The sequence below is a fragment of the Anolis sagrei genome, chromosome 6 (genome assembly GCF_037176765.1).
Source record: "Anolis sagrei isolate rAnoSag1 chromosome 6, rAnoSag1.mat, whole genome shotgun sequence".
Classification (NCBI taxonomy): Eukaryota; Metazoa; Chordata; class Lepidosauria; order Squamata; family Dactyloidae; genus Anolis; species Anolis sagrei.
The window spans coordinates 101,600,646-101,622,166 of record NC_090026.1 but is presented as its reverse complement, the minus strand read 5'-3'; the positions used below and the strand labels follow the sequence as shown (position 1 = coordinate 101,622,166).

The 21,521-nt window shown below is 41.7% G+C and overlaps 1 protein-coding gene across 1 annotated transcript in view; it reads left to right on the top strand.

Annotated features, from left to right (window-relative positions):
* Positions 1–14,129: 14,129 nt before the first annotated feature.
* COL1A2 (collagen type I alpha 2 chain) overlaps positions 14,130–21,521 on the top strand; it is a 61,751-nt gene continuing 54,359 nt past the window's right edge. Inside the window, exons 1-4 of the mRNA XM_060782244.2 lie at positions 14,130–14,158; positions 15,181–15,216; positions 20,098–20,181; positions 20,820–20,876. Coding sequence (XP_060638227.2) covers positions 20,874–20,876 — 3 coding nt within the window. The 5' untranslated portion in view covers positions 14,130–14,158; positions 15,181–15,216; positions 20,098–20,181; positions 20,820–20,873. The remainder of the gene's footprint in view (positions 14,159–15,180; positions 15,217–20,097; positions 20,182–20,819; positions 20,877–21,521) is intronic.

The window sequence follows — 21,521 nt, the reverse complement described above, 5'->3', positions numbered from 1 at the left end:
TTGAAATGAAGAAGTGTTGGGAAAATGGAAAAGCAGTACAGAAGTTCAGCATTTTGTGAAAGAAAAAAATGCAATAAATTCATTCATTTTGAAATTGTATAAAATACAAATTGCTTTTTGTGAATCTAACATGAATCATAATTCAGGGAAGTTCACAGGGACCTTCTAGTAGAGAATTTTAAGTAGCTTTTTCACCGGAACCTGAAGTGCGGATAGTGAGTCTGATAAGCAGCAACCAGCACCAGCAATCAGCCGTCCTTATGAATCCATGCACCTGGTAAGCCACCAAGATTGTTTTATTCAATCAGCTGAAAGTGATTCCAGACTGTGGTAATCTGCCAAAATATGCTGAGATACATTACAGTAAAAAACAGACATTTTTATACATTTCAGCCCTTTCAAATTCCCGCTCCTGCCCAGCTGGACCCAGCTTCACCGTGACTGGCTAAGCGCTGATGACATCAAAGAGGTCTCCCTGCAGAGGAGGGAGTGCTGCGTTCTCCAACCAATGGGAGAGAGTCCCTTGCCTCCAATGTAGATTTCCCTCTGTCCAACGGCTGAAGAGGGGTCGGGCAATCCAAGAGACAAAGATGCTGAAATCATTTATAACTGAATCACATTGTGGACAATGTTTGGAAACTTAGGAAGAAACAAAGGGGATTTTGAAAACTCCCTGAGATTTTATTGTTCTGGGGATTGTTATCATGCGCCTTGACGTCACGGGCTGATGATTCTGCATCAGTGTCCTTTGTATGTCCAACAGAAAGTATTGAAACAATTGAAACATTCACACCTATTTCCCATCCTAGACATTCCACAGATAGATAGATAGATAGATAGATAGATAGATAGATATTATTATTATTAATATTAACTTTATTTGTACCCCACTAGCATCTCCCGTAGGACTCGATGCGGCTTACAGATAGATAGATAGATGATAGATAGATAGATACCCCATTTTCCTAGTTTCCAACAGACCTCACAATCTCTGAGGATGCCTGCCATAGATGCAGGTGAAACGTCAGGAGAGAATGCTTTGGAACATGGCCATACAGCCCGGAAAACTCACAACAACACATACATTTGAATGTTCATATTGGAAAGTGCTTATTATACTTTTTCAGGTTGTATATCATTTGATGTCATGGCTGGTACAATAAACAATTCATTCAAGAGAGATATTATCAGGCTAGAAGGTGTCAGAGATGGGCAATCAAAATGATCAAAGATCCGCAAGCCAGGTCCTATGAGGAGCGGCTAGGGAGCTAAGTATGTTTAGCTTAGAGAAGGGAAGGCTGGGAAGGGACATGATGTTGTTTTTGTTTATTCGTTCAGTTGCATCCGACTCTTGGTGATCTCATCTCAGCTCCCTGCCAGCTGTGGCTACCACCAGCTCCTTCAAGGTCAAACTAGTCACTTCAAGGATACCATCCATCTATCTTGCCCTTGGTTGCCCCTCTTCCTTTTTCCTTCCATTTTCCCCAACATCATTACCTTCTCCAAGCTTTTCTATCTATTCATTTTGTGACCAAAGTACTTCATCTCTGCCTCTAATATCCTTCCCTCCAGTCAGCAGTCAGGTTTTATTTCCTGGAGTATGGACTGGTTGGATATTCTTACGGTCCAAGGCACTCTCAGAATTTTCTTCCTGACACCACAGTTCAAAAGTATCTATCTTCCTTCACTCAGCCTTCCTTATGGTCCAACTCTCGCATTCATGGGTTACTATGGAGACTACCATTGCTTTAACTATGCGGATCTTCATTGCCAGTGTGATGTCTCTACTCTTCACTGTTTTATTGAGATTGGTCATTGCTCCCCCCCCCCCCCCCCCCCGCACACCAAGAAGGAAATGTCTTCTGATTTCCTGGCTGCGGTCTGTGTCTGCAGTAATCTTCACACCTAGAAATACAAAGTTTGTCACCACCTCCACATTTTCTCCCTCTATTAAACATGATAAACATGTTTACATATTTGTAAGAATGTCATATGGTGAAAGAAAGACATGTCTGGTTTCTACTGCTCTGGAAACTTGGACATGGAGCAATGGGTTCAAATTGAGGTGGAGAAAGATTCCACCTAAACATGAGGAAGAACATTTGACGTGAAGAGTCATCAGAGAGAGTGGCATATGCTGCACCAAGTTGGTAGAGTCTCCTTCTCTGGATGGCCATCAGTCAGGGATGCTTTGATTGTGCATGGCATGGGGTTGGACTAGATTGGGGTCTCTTCCAACTCTGTGATTCTAAGTTGAGAAAGACTTAGCAATTTAATTCCTCAGGAGCAGTGGCAGGACTTTTGCTCATGCCCAGAATCACTTGCATCAGTTTTGAAATGCTTTTCAAAGGATACATTCCTGAAACTGAAAACTGGGCGAACTCCAGGCAGTTCCTCTTCTCCCCTGCAATGAGTTACTGTGGGCTGATGTGACTTGGCAGGAATGTCTTTGCCTCTAACCAAAAGAAAGGAAGGAACAGGAGGGGGGGTGAGAAGGAGAGAGGCGTGGAAGAACTTCAAGCCCCAGGCTCCTCTATTTCCCGCCCCTTTGGTGGTGGGGGGTTCAAGGGAGGAAAGAGGGAAGTCATAGAATGAAATGAGACTCATCCTTCCAAGTCTTAAGGAAAGGCAGTTGCTTTAGGCTGCTTTTCCCTTTGCCAGCTCCCCGTCTGGAGATGTCAAAGTGGTGCCCACGTTGCCATGGATTAAAACATTTAAAGATGTCTCTTTTGCTATCTGTGCCCCTGTGCAGAAGATTCCACCTCACTTTATGTCCTTGAAATAATTGGATTTTGAACAATTTGTCTTGTTATGGAAGCAAGGATTGGTGGGAAAGCTTCAGTGGAGACACCTTTTCCCTATGATAACTCTTCCAGGAGTGAATTTTCTTTCTGAAGAGTAGATTTCTCTCATTTCCTGTTGTCGCACCCCTGTTCTTGTCTCACCATGTTAAATTCTTGTGCCAGCAGGACTGCTGACCAAAATGTCAGTGGTTCAAATCTGGGAAGCAGGATGAGCTCACGTCTGTCAGCTCCAGCTTCCAATGGAGGGACATGAGAGAAGCCTTCCACAGGATGTTAAAACATCGATGCGTCCCCTGGACAACGTCCTTGCAGACAGCCAATTCTCTCACACCAAAGCAACTTGCAATTTCTCAAGTCACTCCTGAAACTTAAAAAAAATTGTTCCTAATTATGAGTCATATGTAACTTGGATGTCTATAACTCAGGGACTGCCTGTACAATAAAATATTATTTTTAAAAAAATTGAAGCAAGACTTATGGTAAGATGGAGAATAATGTGTATTTTTGTATATTTCTGCTTTATTTCTATTTTTTTCTCCTGCTTTTTCTAATTGCAGCATCTTTTATTGTGGTGAGCCCCCCTTTTTGGAACCTGGTTCAGCTGCACCCTTTTGGTGCAGACTTTGCACCATATGGTCCAAGGTAAATCCAGCAATGGGAAATTTCTGTGGTGACCCCCTTCCTTCGAAGACTTAAGGACAGGCTTCATTTGCTTAATGGTTAATCCAGTCCTGGGAGGGACCAGTGAAGGAAGAGGCGCTCCTTGCCTGCCACTGCCTGATCCAAGGGAAGGAGGCTTGGCAAGTGGATGGTACCACGTCAGCCACCACGGGAATGAGTGGAGGTGGGAAAACCAGGGGCCCTGCAATGTGAGAGGCTATTGATGCTGGGAACAACATCGAACCAATCTAAGGAAAGCTAGGGAGGAACTTTTTGGATGCCAAGATTCAATTGCAATCCTAAGCATGCTTTCTTGGAAGCTAGAGCTTTCTCTACCCATGGGATTCGCTACTGATTAGGCTCCAGCGGAGGAAAGCCAGCGTGATGGAGCAGCTTGAGCATTGGCCTGCAACTCTGGAGACCAGGGTTCGAATTCCCACTCAGGCAAAGTATAGTCTCTCATCCTCGGAGGAAGGTTGGAGCAGAACAAATCTTGCCAAAAACAACCCCAAAACACATGTAATAGTGTCAGCATAGGGTTTTTTTATCGTGTCAGGAACAAATTCTGGTGTAAGACACTTCTGGTGTAAGACAATTGGCAGTCTACAAGGACGTTGCCCAGGGATGTCTGAATGTGTAACCATCCTGTAGGAGGCTTATCTCGACCTTGCATGGGAAGCTGGGGCTGTCAGACAGGAGCTCACCCCATCTCACGGATTCGAACTGCCAACCTCCAGGTCTTCAGGTCAGCAGTTCAGCCAGCACAAGAATTTAACCCATTGCACTACTGCAGCTCCAAGCATAGGTTAGGAAAACACAATAACACCAAGACCTTTTTCTTAAAATCATATTTACAGCTGAGAGGGAGCCGAAATGGGCACAGTTATTTCAAAATCCCAATGCAGAAATCACATGTGAGATGAAGAAGAAAAGGACATGATTGAATAGAAATGAATTCTTCTAGGCTTAGAAAGTCGATCCAGCCTTGCATTTCCCCCGAATGGGCATATTACCTGTATATTTTTCATCAGGCTAAACAAGATCAAGACTGAATTCCTGAATTCCTCCAAGCTTAGAGAGATGGCCTTTGCTCATTCTTTAGTAGAGAAGGTAGCTTTTGGCTTAGCCTCACATTTCCCTGTCTGTAAAATGGATCTATTACCAAGCCTCTCTCCCTCACTCTCTCCATCTGTATTCAAGAGGAAAAGATCAACACCGAGGGCAGCAACTCTCTTGAGGTTGCCACATGCTCATCACTCTATGGGTTGCCTCCCCATATGGGAGGAGGGGAAATATATTGACAGAAAAAAAGAAAAGGAGGAAAGAGGAGGTGCCTGTGAGCTTCAAGTGAAATAGCTGAGCACCACAGAAAAACAGGAGGACAGTTAGTCCTTCCCTATGATGGGTCGCCTGAAAGCACTGGGCTGCAAGGGCTCTTCCTAGATTTAAGGGGAATTAATGCCACCATTTGTGGTACAGCAGGTTAAACCACTGATCTGCTGAACTTGCTTACCAAAAGTTTGGCAGTTCGAATCCAGGGAGCAGGGTGAGCTCCCATTGTTAGCTCCAGCTTCTGCCAACCTAGCAGTTTGAAAACATTACAATGTGAGTAGATCAGTAGATACCACTTCTGCAGGAAGGTAACGGTGCTCCACGCAGTCATGCCAGCCATATGACCTTGAAGGTGTCTATGGACAATGCTGGCTCTTTGGCTTAGAAATGGAGATGGGCACCACCACCACCACATTTCCGAGTCCGACATGACGACTTAATGTCAGGGGAAACCTTTGCCTTTACTAATACCACCACTAAGACTAGTGAGATTTTAGAGCTGGTTTCTGCTTTGAGATGCAATGCAAGAAAGAGGAAGATGAAACTTGAAGCAGTCTAACTTCTTTCTACAGGCCTCCAATCCCATGTGGAAGGGCTGGAATGTTGCCCAGTTGTCCACAAACTTCAGGAAGAACCAATAAGTATCATTGTGTACAGATCTGGAACTGAGGGAGAAAGGCTTTCTGTCCAAGATGCAGTTTGGCACCACTTTAAACAACTGTGGCTCAGTTTTATGGAATCCTAGGAATTGTAGTTTTGCAAGATCTTTAGCCTTCTCTGCCAAAGGGTGCTTGTGCCTCACCCAACTACAACTCCCAGGATCCCAGAGCAAGTGCATCCATTCTACAACCCTAATTTCCCGTCCTTTGGTCCCAAGCAGCCAAAATTCAAATGCATCCTTGCAGAATTCTAAAGGTATCTGCAACCTGCCTGTCTTTCTTTAAAAGAGCAGGAATTTTATTTATTTACCATATCAGTTGTGATGTATTTGAGAAACCACAAAGTTTCAAAACTTGCCTTCTATTATATAGAATGCAAGTTCTATATAATAGAATGCAAGATCTATATATAAATGTCCTCTGGCCACTTGGAGAGTTTCTGGTGTTGCTATAAGAATGTTCTCCATTGTGCATGTGGCAGGGCTCAGGCTGCATTGTAATAGGTTTTTTTTGGGGGGGGGGGTTTGTCATGTCAGGAGTGACTTGAGAAACTGCAAGTTGCTTCTGGTGTGAGAGAATTGGCTGTCTGCAAGGATGTTGCCCAGGGGACGCCCAGATGTTTAAAGGTTTTACCATCCTTGTGGGAGGCTTCTCGCATGAGGAGCTGGAGCTGATGGAGGGAGCTCATCCGTGCTCTCCTTGGATTCAAACTTGCGACCTGTCGGTCTTCTGCCAGCACATGGGTTTAACCCACTGCGCCACCGGGGACTCCTATAGTAATACATGGTCTGTGATTTGTTCTTCTCCACACAAAGAGCAGGGAGAACAAGTGACTTTTCAGACTGCAAATCCCAGAATCCAGCAATCAGGCCAGTTGGGAGATTCTGGGCCTTGTCCTCCAAAAGGTAGTTCCCACCATCCCACAAGCTCCGTTTTTGGAAGGCATTTTTGGAATCCAGGAATCGGGGTTGTTGTAGGTTTTTCCGGGCTATATGGCCATGTTCTGGAGGCATTTTCTCCTGACGTTTCGCCTGCATCTATGGCAAGTATCCTCAGAGGTAGTGAGGTCTGTTGGATGTAGGAAAATGGATATATATATGTCCAGGAATCTGTTTTTTTTGGGGGGGGGGGGCGTCAGAAGTTCCCCCTTGGGTCCTCCTTCCTATCTCCTTCACCTTGGTGGCAGGACCTGGACAGCTCCTGCTTGGAAAGTTGCTGGTCCCTTGCTGCCTGCTTGCAAGTTGCAAGCCCTAACCAAATAAAATCAAATATAAATCAACGTGTGCGACCCACCCACCAAAAAAGGGGGGAGGAAATAGGATGGAGGAGAGAGAAAGGAGGAGGGATGGAAGGAAGGAGGGAGGGAGGAGGGAAAAGGAAAAGGAAAAAATAATAATCCAGACAGCCAGTCAGATTTTCCTTTGTAAAGCCTCAAAGTGTCCACGTCCTCAAAAAGAATGGAACCAATTTGAGGAGCCCCCCGCCCTCCTTGCTCTCCTCTCTAGGACAGGTGGTCACGTGACGCCAGGCGCTCCCTCTCCGCCCGCCCCTCCCTCCCTCCTTCCCCGGGCATCCTTCTCCTTGCCGCTTTCCCATTGGCTGCGGCGCATTCGACGGCTCTGCCTGAGCGGGGAACCTCCTGCCGTATAAATAGGGCCGTCGGGCGCTTTATTATTTTAGCATCCCGGGCAGCAGCAGGTTTCTGCTAAGTTTGGAGTACACGCCGCCCCCCGACTGTATGCCTGCGTCCCTTAGGTCCTAAGCTCTCCACCGACACCAAGGGACTCTTGAAACACAAGGAGTCTGCATGTCGAGGCAGTAGACATGCTCAGCTTTGTGGATACACGGATTTTGTTGCTGCTCGCAGTAACTTCATGGCTAGCAACCAGTCAATGTAAGTGCCTTTAGATTGTTTGGGGAAGGGAAAGAGGAGGGGGCAAGGTCAGGTTGTCCTGCCCTCAATGTCCTGGGAGAGAGGGTTAAAGAGGGGATTTGGTCTTGCATGCATAGATTCTAGGCATCATCTTGCATGCATTGACTATATGGAAATGCTCCAGAACCACAACTTTTTGAACTTTTGGGACCACAGCTCTCTGGGCCCTTCCACCCCTATATCCCAGAATATCAAGGCAGGAAATCCCACATTATCTCAGTGTGGACTCAGATAACCCAGTTCAAAACAGATATGGTAGGATTTTCCGCCTTGATATTCTGGGGCATCTATGAATCCTTATTGACTGGGGGATTCTGGGATTTGTACTCCCCAAAATAACTTTTCCAAGCTTGCATTCTTCATGGAAATATATAGGCATGCTTCATAACCAGAGGTTGGGAAAGTTACTTTTTGGACCACAACTCTCTTTATCTTATTGACTGGGGGATTCTGGGAATTGTGATCCCCAAGATAACTTTTCCAACCATGCATGCTTCATGGAAATATGGGCATGCTTCATAACCAGAGGTTGGGAAAGTTACCTTTTGGACCACAGCTCTCTGAATCTTGTTGACTGGGAGATTCTGGGAATTGTGCTCCCTAAAATAACTTTTCCAACCTTGAATGCTTCAGAACCAGAGGTTGGGAAAGTAACTTTTTGGATCACAGTGCCCTCAATCCCCAATACAGCTTTCTTCAGAGAGGGATTCTGGGAGTTTATGCCCCCCCCCCCCAAAGTAACTTTTCCAGACAGGAAACCGACTTCTGATAACAATTGGCCCCGAGGAAATACTATGTTGGGGTGAGATGATAGAATTCTAGTCCTACAGCTCTGCATAGCAAAGTTTTTCCAACTTCAGTCAGACTAAACAAAGAGTTTAGAGGGTTGCTGTGAATTTTCCAGGCTGTATGGCCATGTTCCAGAAGCATTCTCTCCTGACATTTTGCCTGCATCTATTGCAAGCATACTCAGAGGTTGTGAGGTCACACAACCTGCCATATATGCAAGTAAAACGTCAGGAGAGAATGCTTCTGGAACATGGCCATACAGCCTGGAAAATTCACAGCAAGCAAGTGATTCCAGCCATGAAAGCTTTTGACAATACAAAGAGTTTAGACTTAATCAAAACTTTAGTGAACTCTCTGCCTCCTTGGCTCCTTATATAGAGTCTTGGAAAGGAGTCAAAATGTCTCCCTATCCAGTTCTATACCTATCCCACATACTTTACCTTTTAAAAGAGGGAAGAAAGCAAAACAAAGTCCTTTCCCAATAATTAAAAATAGTGTTTAAATGGTAGGAAAATCAATTGCAATACATTTGATATGTAGGGAGATAAAGGCCCCCATGCAGTCTCCTCAGAGAAGTTGAAATATATTCTTTTTTTGTTTCAAATTGCTCCATATTCTGGAAAGAATTCAGAAAACAATCTAAAATCCCCAAGAACAGTCCCTTCTTTAGGGCGTTGGACTTGAGCTTTGTCTGGAATTGGAGAGTTGTAGATGCTCACAAGGCGCCCTCTAGAGGGAAGCAGGAAGCAATGCAGGGATCCAACTTTGCATGTCTGCAGTCCAGATGGACCAATTTTGGGGAAAAGCTTGCCAAAAATTATTTTTGGGAGCATTGAGTGGCTCATTAACTAGACAAAGACACAAGGAGAGTAGGGAGAGCATATGTGAGGAACTGACTCTAGATGACTCGCTCAAAATGTTCTCTATTTCCTATGGGCATTTTGTATACAATTACAACCACCAGAAAAGCTCTCCATGTTTTGTTATTTTCTGTGCAAGAAACAAATCAAAAAGACTAATGGAAATTCCAGGAGTCTTCCAACACACTATGTTATGCTTTATCTATCTCTTTTGGTAGAGAAGACATCCAAACTTTTCCTCACAAGATCATTAAAAAAAATTGTGTCAGGAGCGACTTGAGAAACTGCAAGTTGCTTCTGGTGTGAGAGAATTGGCCATCTACAAGGATGTTACCCAGGGGACACCCGGATATGTTGCCATCCTGTGGGAGGCTTCTCTCATGTCCCCACATGGGAAGGTGGAGCTGACAGACAGGAGCTCACCCTGCTCCCTGGATTCAAACCGCTGACCTTTCAGTCATCAGTCATGCTGGCACAAGGATTTATGCCATTGAAACACCGGGACCTCCTATCATTGAAAATGATATTAGTCTGTAATTCAACACTCAGCAGGATAATCAACCAAATAATATCTGAAAAAATATTCATACCCATACAGATTTAGATACGGAGTGAATGGGAGAATTCGAAACCGTTATTAGATAGCTGCTGCAAGGCTAATCCCAGAAAATAAATGTATATATTATTCTCATACTCCAGAGTGATTTTTACCTGCACAATGAATTTGTGAAGTAGGTTAAGGCAAGCCAGCCTTCAGGTTGCTCATTGGCTTATGGTGGCCACATTAATTTGACAGAGTTTGGCAAGGAATATTCAGATTGTTTTGCCAGTTCCTTGCCCTGAAATAAAGCCTACAGTACTTGGCATTCGTTGACAGTCTCCCATCCAAATACTAGCCAGAGCTGAGCTTACTTAGCTTCCAAGGTCAGATGGGATCTGGCACCTTTTGCGTGTTCAGGCCTTCCATATCATAGGTATCCTAAATTTAGTGTGCTCTGAACAAGTGGAAGTTGTAGTGTTCATACTGGATCCATGCAAGCCATATCTTCTAAACTAGGCATGGGCACACTTCGTCCCTCCAGGTGTTTTGGACTTCAATTCCCACAATTCCTAACAGCCAGTAGGCTGTTAGGAATTGTGGGAATTGAGGTCCAAAACATCTGGAGGGACGAAGTGTGCCCATGCCTGTTCTAAACCAAATCACACCCATAAGAAAGGGTTTACTCTGCCACGTTGTATTTGGCAGACAACTGGATTGAACAAAGCAACCTGGAAGGCATAGTTTTTGTTAAAGAGCTGCTACAATTAGTTATTGAGCTGTAATCCAAAATAATTTAGGAGTGCCTTTGTGCTCTTTACAATTGCATTCAATGCCATCAGCTTGTTCCTGTCTTGTACAGCTGTAATTATATTCAGATTTACTTATTCCTCTAGTGGCCAGGGGAAAAAATGGCGTTTTCCCCAACCAATAAACTTCCCTCCCCTAAACAAAATTGGTTTACTAATATTACATTTGCAAAAAGAATGCCTGACTGTATTCTATCATCTTGGAGGGAAAATGAATTTAATTTGTTTTTATTCCCCCAATCCTTCAGATAATTATAAACACACTCAAGAAAGTGTGAGTACACTAAAGTAACAATTTAGTCACGATACAAATCAATGTGGACTCTTTGTTATCCCTTACCAGCATTTCTATTGAATGTAGTAGTAGCATAGCCCCTAGTGGTGCAATAGGTTAAACCTGTGTGCCAGCAGGACTGCTGACTGATAAGTCAGTGGTTTAAATCAGGGAGAGCAGGTTGAGCTCCCTCTATAAGCTCCAGCTCCCCATCTGGGGACGTGAGAGAAGCCTCCCACAAGGATGGTAAAACTCAAACGTCTGGTCATCCCCTGGGCAACATCCTTGCAGACAGCCAATTCTCTCACACCTGAAGCAACTTGCAGTTTCTCAAGTCACTCCTGACATGAAAAAAAGTAGCAGCACAGGTAATACTAACAAGAATAGTAACAATCATCCATTTGATGCATTAAAGAGCGTTATGGGTTTTCTAATAAAAGATTATGGATTTAGGCTACAGTTCTGGTAGCTTGAATTTTATCAGTAAAGTGATGGGTTCACTCTGTTTTAGTCTAACCTTTAATGGACCAAACTCCCCAAATAGGTTCAGTGCCCTGGATAGTTCTTTGAAAGTTCAAACTAAAGCTTGGAGCACCAGCTATCACTGGTTTTCAGCAAAGATTAAGGCCCGTTGAGTGCAATCCAATTTGCTTCTCAACAAACATGCTCAAGGTTGCTGTGAGGACCTCACAGCCTCTGAGGATGCCTGCCATAGATGTGGACAAAATGTCAAGAGAGAATGCTTCTGGAAATGGCCATACAGCCCGGAAAACTCACAGCAACCCAGTGATTCTGGCCATGAAAGCCTTCAATGACACATTGAACATACACAACATTACACCGCATAAACACCTCTTACATCAGACTACACTGCTGATGTTCATGTGCTGATTTCCTTAATCCTCGTGTGAAGTTGCCAGACCCCAAAACCCGAAGTTCTGTCTGACACAGAACGAAAACCCAAGAGTGACAATTGTTTGCTCTGCTTCTTAGACAAAAATCTTTATCTTCTTTCCTTCCCTCTGAAATGCATCTCAGAGAGAAAGGGCATGGAAAGGAATTGCTGGAGTAACCAGATTGAAAAATCCCACTGCACTGTAATGAAAACTGCAGACTTCAAGTGGCAAGCAGTGTGGCCTTGTCTGAACAAGCAATCCTGTTGCTAGTTCAGAACAAAACAATTGCAGCAATTATGGTTTCATTGCTGTGATGCCTTTCAAGTCAGTTCTAACTTATGGTGACTCTATAACAGGCATGGGCAAACTTCAGCCCTCCAGATGTTTTGGATTTCAACTCCCACTATACCTAACAGCCTCAGGCCCATTCCTTTTCCTCCTCAGCCGCTTAAGCTAAACGGCTGAGGGGGGAAAGGAAGGGGCCTGATGCTATTAGGAATGGTGGGAGTTGAAGTCCAAAGCACCTGGAGTTCCCAAGTTTTCCAGTGTCTGCTCTATAATAGGGAGTCTTCATCTAAGACTGAGAGAGTGTGACTTGCACAGAGTCACTTAGTGGTTCCCAAAGCCAAGCAGTAACTCCAGTCTTTGTCTCCTAGAGTCCTTTTCCAACACCTAAACCACCACCTTACACTGTTAAATAAGCAATTATTAAAGACAGGTTGAAACAGTGGTGAAAAGCTGGGCTGAGATTTGGGAAATTCATGTTCAAGTCAAGCCTCCAATGCCTTGATCTCATTGCAGGAATCTCCAATTTCCAACTTGTGGGATGGATTAGATTGCAGGGACTCTATACTAGGCATGATCAAACTTTGGCCCTCCTGGTGTTTTGGACTCCCACTCCCACAATTCCTAACAGCCTACTAGCTGTTAGGAATTGTGGGAGTTGAAATGCAAAACAACTGGAAGGCCAAAGTTTGCCCATGCCTGGTCTATACAGTAGTACAGCTGAAATATGAGGAGCGAAAAGAAAAAGGCCTGAGGATGTTACGAATTGTGGGAGTTGAAGTCCAAACACCTGGAGGGCCAAAGTTTGTCCATGCCTGGTCTATACAGTAGTATAAATGAAATATGAAGAGCTGCACTGGGAATGCTGGATGATATATTTTTACACCTTTTTATTTGAACAGTAGATCCCTCCTCCATGCCACATCACAAAACGTGGCAGTTGGGAGTTGTTTTGGGAACACAATCCCATAATCCTTGGTGTACAGAACTAGTATGCCATCTTTTTTTCTTTCTTGGTTTATTTATATTTGGGGGATTTTATTTCCTCATCCTGGAACAATTAAATGTGCAATCACTTCTTAATCTAGAGCAGAATCAATGTTGAAAAAGAAAGATTGGCTTTGTTGGTGAATCTTTGAACTCCTGAATTCCCAAAACTCTGGATACCACCTTTCATGGCAGTTTTGTTCAACTGACTCTCATATCTGAAAGAATACCTCAACCAAGATAATACTTGTTAAACAAAACAAGTTTAATGCTATTTCAAGACTATGGAGAACATAGTTTATGGGAAGATAGGGGGGGAAACCCAATGTATATGCAGTGTTCCATTAAAGGCCTTTTTATAGGTCCTGGCTTTGAATCTTATGCACGTTTTATTAGATGTATCCACTAGCTCAGGCATGGGCAAACTTCGGCCCTCTGGGTGTTTTGGACTTCAACTCCCACAATTCCTAACAGCTGGTAGGCTGTTAGGAATTGTGGGAGTTGAAGTCCAAAACACCCGGAGGGCCGAAGTTTGCCCATGCCTCCATTAGCGTCTTGAGATTAGGGGAAAATCTTTTCCAGGTCTGATATCAATATGCTGTAGTATCAATGTTTAATTAGCTTTGAAATTTGTAATTTCATAGTTGTATCAGTAGCATTTTAATAAAAATGAATTCTTTAATTGACAAACATCTGTGATGTTAAATTAATTGTCTGTTTGTTTTCCTTTTTCTTTGTTTTTTTCCCAGACGTTTATGAGGTCAGTATTATTATTATTTTCAAAGTACAATATACAGTGGGCTGACTATACTACTTCTGCTTCTTCTAAGTATCATCAATTGCTAATGCTAGTTCCCAAGAAGTGCATGGACAAGCTGTCGCTTATTAAGTATGATGAGGGCTGTCCTAAAATGTATCCACCCCTAGTTTCCTGATGGGCAGTCCTTCTTATTTAAAAAAAACCCTTGTTACCTATATAGGTGAATGTAAGATTCGGAGGCTGTAGCATAACTGCAAAGGTTATATTGCATGTGCAACCATTTTGGATATTACCGGTACTAGCTAGATTTTACTTTTACAAGCATCATTTCACTTGAAAAGCATGAATGACTTCAGGTATGACTTTTAAATCATCTCTCTCTCTTTTTTTTATTGCATGAATTAGCACATGCTAATTAATGTTAATTTTCCCTTCTTGGTCATTAAATTGTAAGCTAATTGGTAAGCTAATATCTTAATTTAAGCTCTCATGGTGATAAATGGATAATTTGATTTTTTTTTCTCTCTCTAACTTACTATTCATTTCTTTTCCAGGCAAGGGAAGGACGAAGGGTAAGCAATTTGAAGAGATTCTCATATAAGCATTAGAGAGAAAGAGATTGTGAGATCTTTTATAATTTCCAAACAAGTTCCTGATAGTTTTGTTTCAAAATAAAACATTTTAAGGAGAAAAATCAAAGCTCTGTATCTGAACCTGAAAGTAAATACTATCAATTTCAGATGAATTTACTTAAGAACACAGGTAAAACTCTATGCATACCAGAAGTCTGTTTTATCCTCATGTACTGAGACGTTTAAAATAATTTAATGTGATTTATTTTCATGTCATTGTGAGTGGGGTGGAACCTGAAATGAAAAGAATTGCAATCAAAAGTATTTAGATGTATTTAGGATTCATGTGTAAGTTGGCTGAAGACAGACTCTAATTCAGGCACGGGCAAACTTTAGCCCTCTGGGTGTTTTGGACTACAACTCCCACAATTCCTAACAGCCACAGACCCCTTCCTTTCCCCCCTCAGTTGCTTAAGAGGCTGAGGGTGAAAAGGAAAGGGCCTGAAGCTGTTAGGGATGGTGGGAGTTGTAGTCCAAAACATCTGGAGGGCCGAAATTTGCCCATGGCAGCTCTAAAGAGTCCCTCTGTGAGGGAGAAAGGATGGGATATAAAACAAAGTAAATAAAACATAAATAAATAATAATAAATAGGAAAAGTGAATATTAAATCTCAGAGGAAAAGCATTCTGAAGAATGTCTCAGTAATAAGTGTGAATCGTCTACATTCAAAATATTTGCAAGACATACTGCAAATATGGAGAATAATATGGAGATTAATGTGCATTAAATGCATACAGTATCTAAAGTTGAACTAATTCATAGTATATTTGTGTTTGTTTTTGTTAAAGCCATGTTTTAAATAAATGTAAATATAGGTTCAACTATACATAACTGATTAGTTTCAAAAGCAGTGATATATATGGTACTATTTATCATATTGCCATTTACAGAAAGCTCATCTTAATATTATACATGCCTATTCTAATTGTTCTAAATTCTATTTATTTGTGTTTGTTTTTCAGGGCCCCAGAGGAGACAAAGGGCCACGAGGAGAAAGGGTAAAGAGCTCTGATATATATGTGTCAGTTTTTTTCATGACGTTGAAATCTTTCTTAGAGAAACAGGAAAGTGTTTGGTCATATGAGCCACATAGAGCTATGCACGTCAACTTGGATATAAGAACCATCTATTCCAGTGGGATATTCCCAAGGAAATGTAGACAAGCAACATATATCTCCTGAGTTATTGAGCTGGATCCTAATGATGTTGGTTGAATTTCAATCCTCTTGAAATTGATTGGAAAAACCAATTGGAACTAAATGAAGTTCTGACCATTTCAAAATTAAACATATGACAAGGCATTCTGACTTATTTAGTTACAGTTATCCAAATGTCCTCTCTGTGTTGCTGTGAGTTTTCCGAGCTGTATGGCCATGTTCCAGAAGCATTCTCTCCTGACGTTTCGCATACATCTATGGCAGGCATCCTCAGAGGTTGTGAGGTCTGCCATAGATGCAGGCCAAACATCAAGAGAGAATGCTTCTGGAACATGGCCGTACAGCCCAGAAAACTCACAGCAACCCAGTGATACAGGCCATGAAATCCTTTGACAATACATCGGCCTCTCTGTGTTGTCTTCTCAAACAGATACTTCTATTTGTATCTATGAGGGACTGTATGATCAAACACATTTACTTGGGGAAACGTATGCAATTTGAAAAATTAAAGTTCACATAAAGCTATACAGGAATACCTGTATTGCAATGGTTCTCAACCTGTGGGTTCCCAGATGTTTTGGCCTTCAACTCCCAGAAATCCTAACAGCTGGTAAGCTAGCTGGGATTTCGAGGTGTTGTAGTCCAAAACACCTACAACCCACAGATTGGAAACCACTTTTGTATGTCTTTATGTGAAGTCACTCATTTAACTGATTGGAAGGTTGTTGGCAAAGGGCCCTAAACTTTATTATTCTTGTCCCATTGAAGTATCTGTAATTGACTGCAGCTAATGTTCTTCAGGTTTAAGGTCTTCAGAATGCAATCACTCTCAAAACAGTTTTACTCCAATTAGTTATAGATTGCAATCTCATTAGTGGAAGTTCAAGTTGAGAAAGAAAGGGTAGGAATAAATTAAATAAATCTAGTGGTCAAAATCCTGACATTACAGCCTATAAACAACCCCAAAAGAGGATATCTTGCTTTGCTAAAGGCTTTTATCACTGAGTTGCTATGAGTTTCCCAGGCAGTATGGCTATGTTCCAGAAGCATTATCTCCTGACATTTCACTCACACCTCTGGTAGGCATCCTAAAAGCTCACAGCCTCTGAGGATGGCTGCCACAGTTGTGGGTGGAATGTCAGGAGAGAATGCTTCTGGAACATGGCCATACAGCCCGGAAAACTCACAGCAACCCAGATATCTTGCTTCTTTGTTAGTTGTTGTTAAAAAGTCATAATTAAAATTAACACCTGTGTCTTCTCACAATGAGATGGCAGGTCTGGTGCCAATTGGTTGTTAAGTTTCTGATAATTAGTTTGTGTAGCCATCCTACTAATTGTGAGTGTGTGGCAGCTTTTATAGTTGTTTAGCATATCTATGTGAATATTGATGTTAACAAACCCACTGAGTCAGAGACTACAACAATACAGTATCCAAGTTTAAAGTATTGGTGCCCAAGCATTGGGCCCTCAGATATTTTGGACTTTAACTCCCAGAATCCCCAGCCTACTTGTCCAATAGTTAGGAATTCTGGGAACTGAAGTCTAAAACATCTGTAGGACCAACATTTGAGAACCACTGTTTTAAAAAGTTCACATATGTCTTCTTCTTACCTATTGTCTGCTCATTGACATAAATGCAATCTTAATTATACAACAAAACCCATTTTGCTTTCCTACAAGATTCTCTCACAACCCTTAGCTAAAATATCTCATCAACAGCAGGAAAATGATTTATCCCATCCACTTGCACAGATGATAGGATTTTTATTGTTTGTTTTTGAGATGTATATAGTGTCTCTTGATTGTTAGGAGGAGAGAACAAGGAAGGAAACTATGTTCAGTCATGGATCTGAGAGTCAATATTCTTTGGTGTTTCTGCCAAGACATCAGGAGGGCAGTCACCAAATGAGTAAATTACCAGAGCTTGAAAAAGTTACATTTTTTGACTGTAGTTCCCCAAATCTTCAAGTTAGTTGGAAGGTTCTGGTAGTTGTGGTCCAAAAATATAGCTTTCCCAATCTCTATTTTTCACATGCTTGTATAAATACATTTTGTGTCTGTAGGCAAACACTCTGACATGTGTAATATTGGCATACATGTCAAGTAGACAGAAATACTTATTCTTGTCCATTATGTATGCAATGGCAAATATAGATTAGCCTCCACGTAAACTGTGATACATCCCTATAGTTGTAAAAGATTGTCCTTTCCAGGCCTACTTTTGGTTGATAGTTTTCTCAGCTGTAGGCCAAAGTGAATCAGCTACTACCATTTGACATGGTGTGAAACCCGCCATATGACTCACTAACCCTAACACAGCTCACTAGCTAAATTACTGGAGTCTTGTATAAGTTTGACACCGCCACCACTTCTTTTTGAACACTTATATTAGATACACACACCATCAATTATGCTTTTGGAAGAGTAGGATACATAGCTTATTTTCTATCTTTGTCTTGGGGTGCATCTACACTGTAGAATTATTGACACCACTTGAACTGCCCTGGCTTGATGCTATGGAATTGAGGGAGTTGTAGTTTGGTGAGACATCTATGTACTTTCTAAGAGCAGGCTAAAGAGCGTGTAAAAGAACTTAATTCCATAGCATTGAGCCATGGTAGCTCAAGTGGTGTCAAGCTCCATTAATTATTCAACATAGATCAGACATGGGCAAACTTGGGCTCTCTAGATGTTCTGGATTTCAACTCCCACAATTCCTAACAGCCTATTGGCTGTTAGGAATTGTGGGAGTTGTAGTCCAAAACACCTGGAGGGCCCAAGTTTGCCCATACCTGGCATCGATGCATCCTTGGTATGCAGGCCCCAATTTCATCCCAGCAAAATAAGAAACCAAAGGGCAGTAACATATTAGCTCATTTTAATAATGCTAAGTATTTAAATGCATTCTGAGTCACCCAGATGTCTTTGCGCTTCTGAATGACCTGAATGTTATTTCATCATGAACAACAGTAAGCTGAGGCTTTGTTCAGAATTCTGCCAATCCCCACTTCTCAACGTAGTGTGAAATTGCAAAGTGAGGTATTCAGGGCGTGAAAATACCCATATTGTCCTTGACATTAATATGTACCAGTATGGAAAATGGCTGCCATAGGGCATGAATATCAGATGATCCAGAGGTGTTTTAGGAATGATTCTGATTCATCCTGTGCAAATCCATTAGAATAAATATTGAGGCCGATTGATCTCTTTCTCTATATATTACATATTCTGCCCCCGAAATATATTTTGAATTTTAATGTCAATTCTTTTAATTGTCATTTGGAACACAGATACTGTAGTCCCCAAATCTGCTTAGTAAAGAGAGCCTTTGATTTCACCTGTAGGTTAAACCTAGAATATACCAAGGTGGCATGGGACTATATTTCCAAATTGGCTTGCTTTATGTTCATCTACAGCAGTGGTTCTCAACCTGTGGGTACTCGGATGTTTTGGCCTTCAACTCCTGGAAATCCTAACAGCTAGTAAACTGGCTGGGATTTCTGGGAGTTGTAGGCCAAAACATTTTAGTACCCACAGGTTGAGAACCACTGATCTATGTCATCATAAAAATATATATGAAATTATGAAAAATTATTAGTGTATGAAGCCCCAACTCCACTTTTAAGTATTGGCCTTGAAAACCCATATGTTTAGATATTCAGATTAGTTACTTATTGTGTTAAGTTAGAATAATGATGTTTTGACCATGTTAGTATTACCCACCACAAACAAGAATAGATACCAGGAGTACAGATTACCCTGATTACTTTTTTTCCATCATAAGTAACATCAAGCATAGGTTTAATAGAGGAAATATTGAATCAGACCATGTATTTGCACCAAAAAAAGTTTAAAAGCTATTGGAATACTTACCATGTTCTCACTCAATACCTTCATAAGTGTCCCAGTGCCACTGTATGGAGAGAGACAGTGTGGTATAGTGGTTTGAGCATTGGACTGTGACCCTGGAGACCACGGTTTTAATCCCCACTCAGCCATGGAAACCTACTGCATTACCTTGGGCTTGTCAGATCCTACCAGCCTCAGGGGAAGCAATGGCAAACCCTCTCTGAATAGTCTGGCCAAGAAAATCCCTTAGGGCTCCCATAAATTGGAAAAGACTTAAAAGCAAACAACCACTATATATGGTCTTCCCTATCACTATTCATTACTGGTTAGGCTGGTTAGGCCTAATATGCAGTCTAACAATCCACGGAGGCCACATAATCTAAATCCCTGTCCTATGAGAAAAGCTCTGTATATGAAAAAAGTGTCCTGTGCTGATAGAAATATTTCTGCATATTGTCACCATATTTTAAAATTTCTTATTCATTCACATAAGCCGGTCTTCTAATAACACATTGCAAGAACTCAATGTAATTAGGTCCCAGTGTCAAATATGCTCAAATTGTGAATCCAGCCTTCCTCCATGCATTAAATCTTCCAACAGTGCATTCCTCCTCATATCTGTTCGGGAACAAATCCCATTGCATTCAGGAGTTGTGTCTACGAAAGTATATATAGGATTGTTTCCAAAAGCTCCAATGTTATAAGCCCAATGAGTTCAGATACTTCCACCTTATAGCTGCTGTAAAGTATGAAGATATTTTGGATTGTTCAAGAATTACAGGTGAATGACAGTTGCTTTGAGGTTTCCTCTTCTATTTTGCTCTTCGGTTATTAAAATACATTTAACATGATATGCATGTCTTCCCCATAGGGTCCAGCAGGTGAACCAGGCAGAGATGGTGAAGATGGTCCACCAGGCCCCCCAGGGCCCCCTGGTCCTCCCGGTCTTGGCGGAGTAAGGCATCCAAAGTTTTAATTTATTGGAGCTGCATTGTAGTATTTAATGATACATATAATGTCAAACAGATCATAAACGTTCCAGGAAAGGGCATTTAATACAAGCGTCCCTGGTTTAGGTTAGGGACCATAGGATTGTTGAAAACCAGGGATCATCAAAATATGGAACCCAGTCTATTTTTAGCTTGCAAATGGGTTTTGACTGCCAAAAGACACTTCTGCACAAGGTCACACAGTACATAGAAGGTCGTGGAAACATGACAAAATAGGTTGAAAGAATAAACCAGGCATGAAAAGTATGGGTTCTGGTTATAATTGAAAAAGATGAAAATAGTGAATCGTTGAAAAAGTGGGGGATACCTATCTACTTTATCTTGGTTACAATTATATACTTTACCTCCACTCACTAAACATCAATTTTCCTGGTCATAATTTAATCTGATAGATGTCTACACAGAGAAACTAACATTCATACCTTTTACTGTTTTATAAAATATCTTTCATGATCATGAGCATTATGTGGTAAGATTATCACACACACACACACACACACTTATTTTCACAAGTAGGAACCCCTTGATATAGAAATAGTGTAATTATTGTAATAGTAATTTCTCCCTTTTTCAACTCCCACAGAACTTTGCTGCTCAATATGACGGATCCAAATCAGCTGATCTTGGCCCAGGACCTATGGTAAGTAAAAGTTTCATTGCATGGCCAAATATTATGAACAGGTCAAGACTCCTTTGAAAGATGTATAACTTCCCCACAGAGCACTATAATGCTAATCCATAAATCCAGGTGGTTAGTTACTTTAAGGCTTTGGACTTAATAGTCTTACATATCATCATGTCGAAAGCTATAAGGTGATCCTGATGTGCTTGGTCTTCTTGCTTTTTCTAATGAGAGCCTGGACTTAAGCCCCAAAGACATGCCCTGACAGCACCAACTGTAGCCAGACATGTGGCAACCCACAGGCCTCCTGCAGTCTGCTTGTCATGGATTGAGAAAGGCCTTGCTGGGAAGACATTTACAATTTGTGGATTGTATACAGATCTCATCTTAGAACTTTAGTGGATTTTAGATGTGTCAGCCATCTAGTATTCCCTTATTCCCACCTCAAGAGTTGCTGACTTGAGGAAACCTCTGTTGTGTTTGATGAACCAGGAACTGATTATCTAATTAGCCATGTGAGATACTTGATGCTTTGGCTTGTGAAAAATTTCTTCTTCTGTATTTTTCTGCTTGTAAAATGCCTGGAGCTAGGCCTATAGGCTATAACCCAAAGACTCTTCATGAGTAATAGAGCCATTGCTTGTTCAGAGAATGCATAGTTGT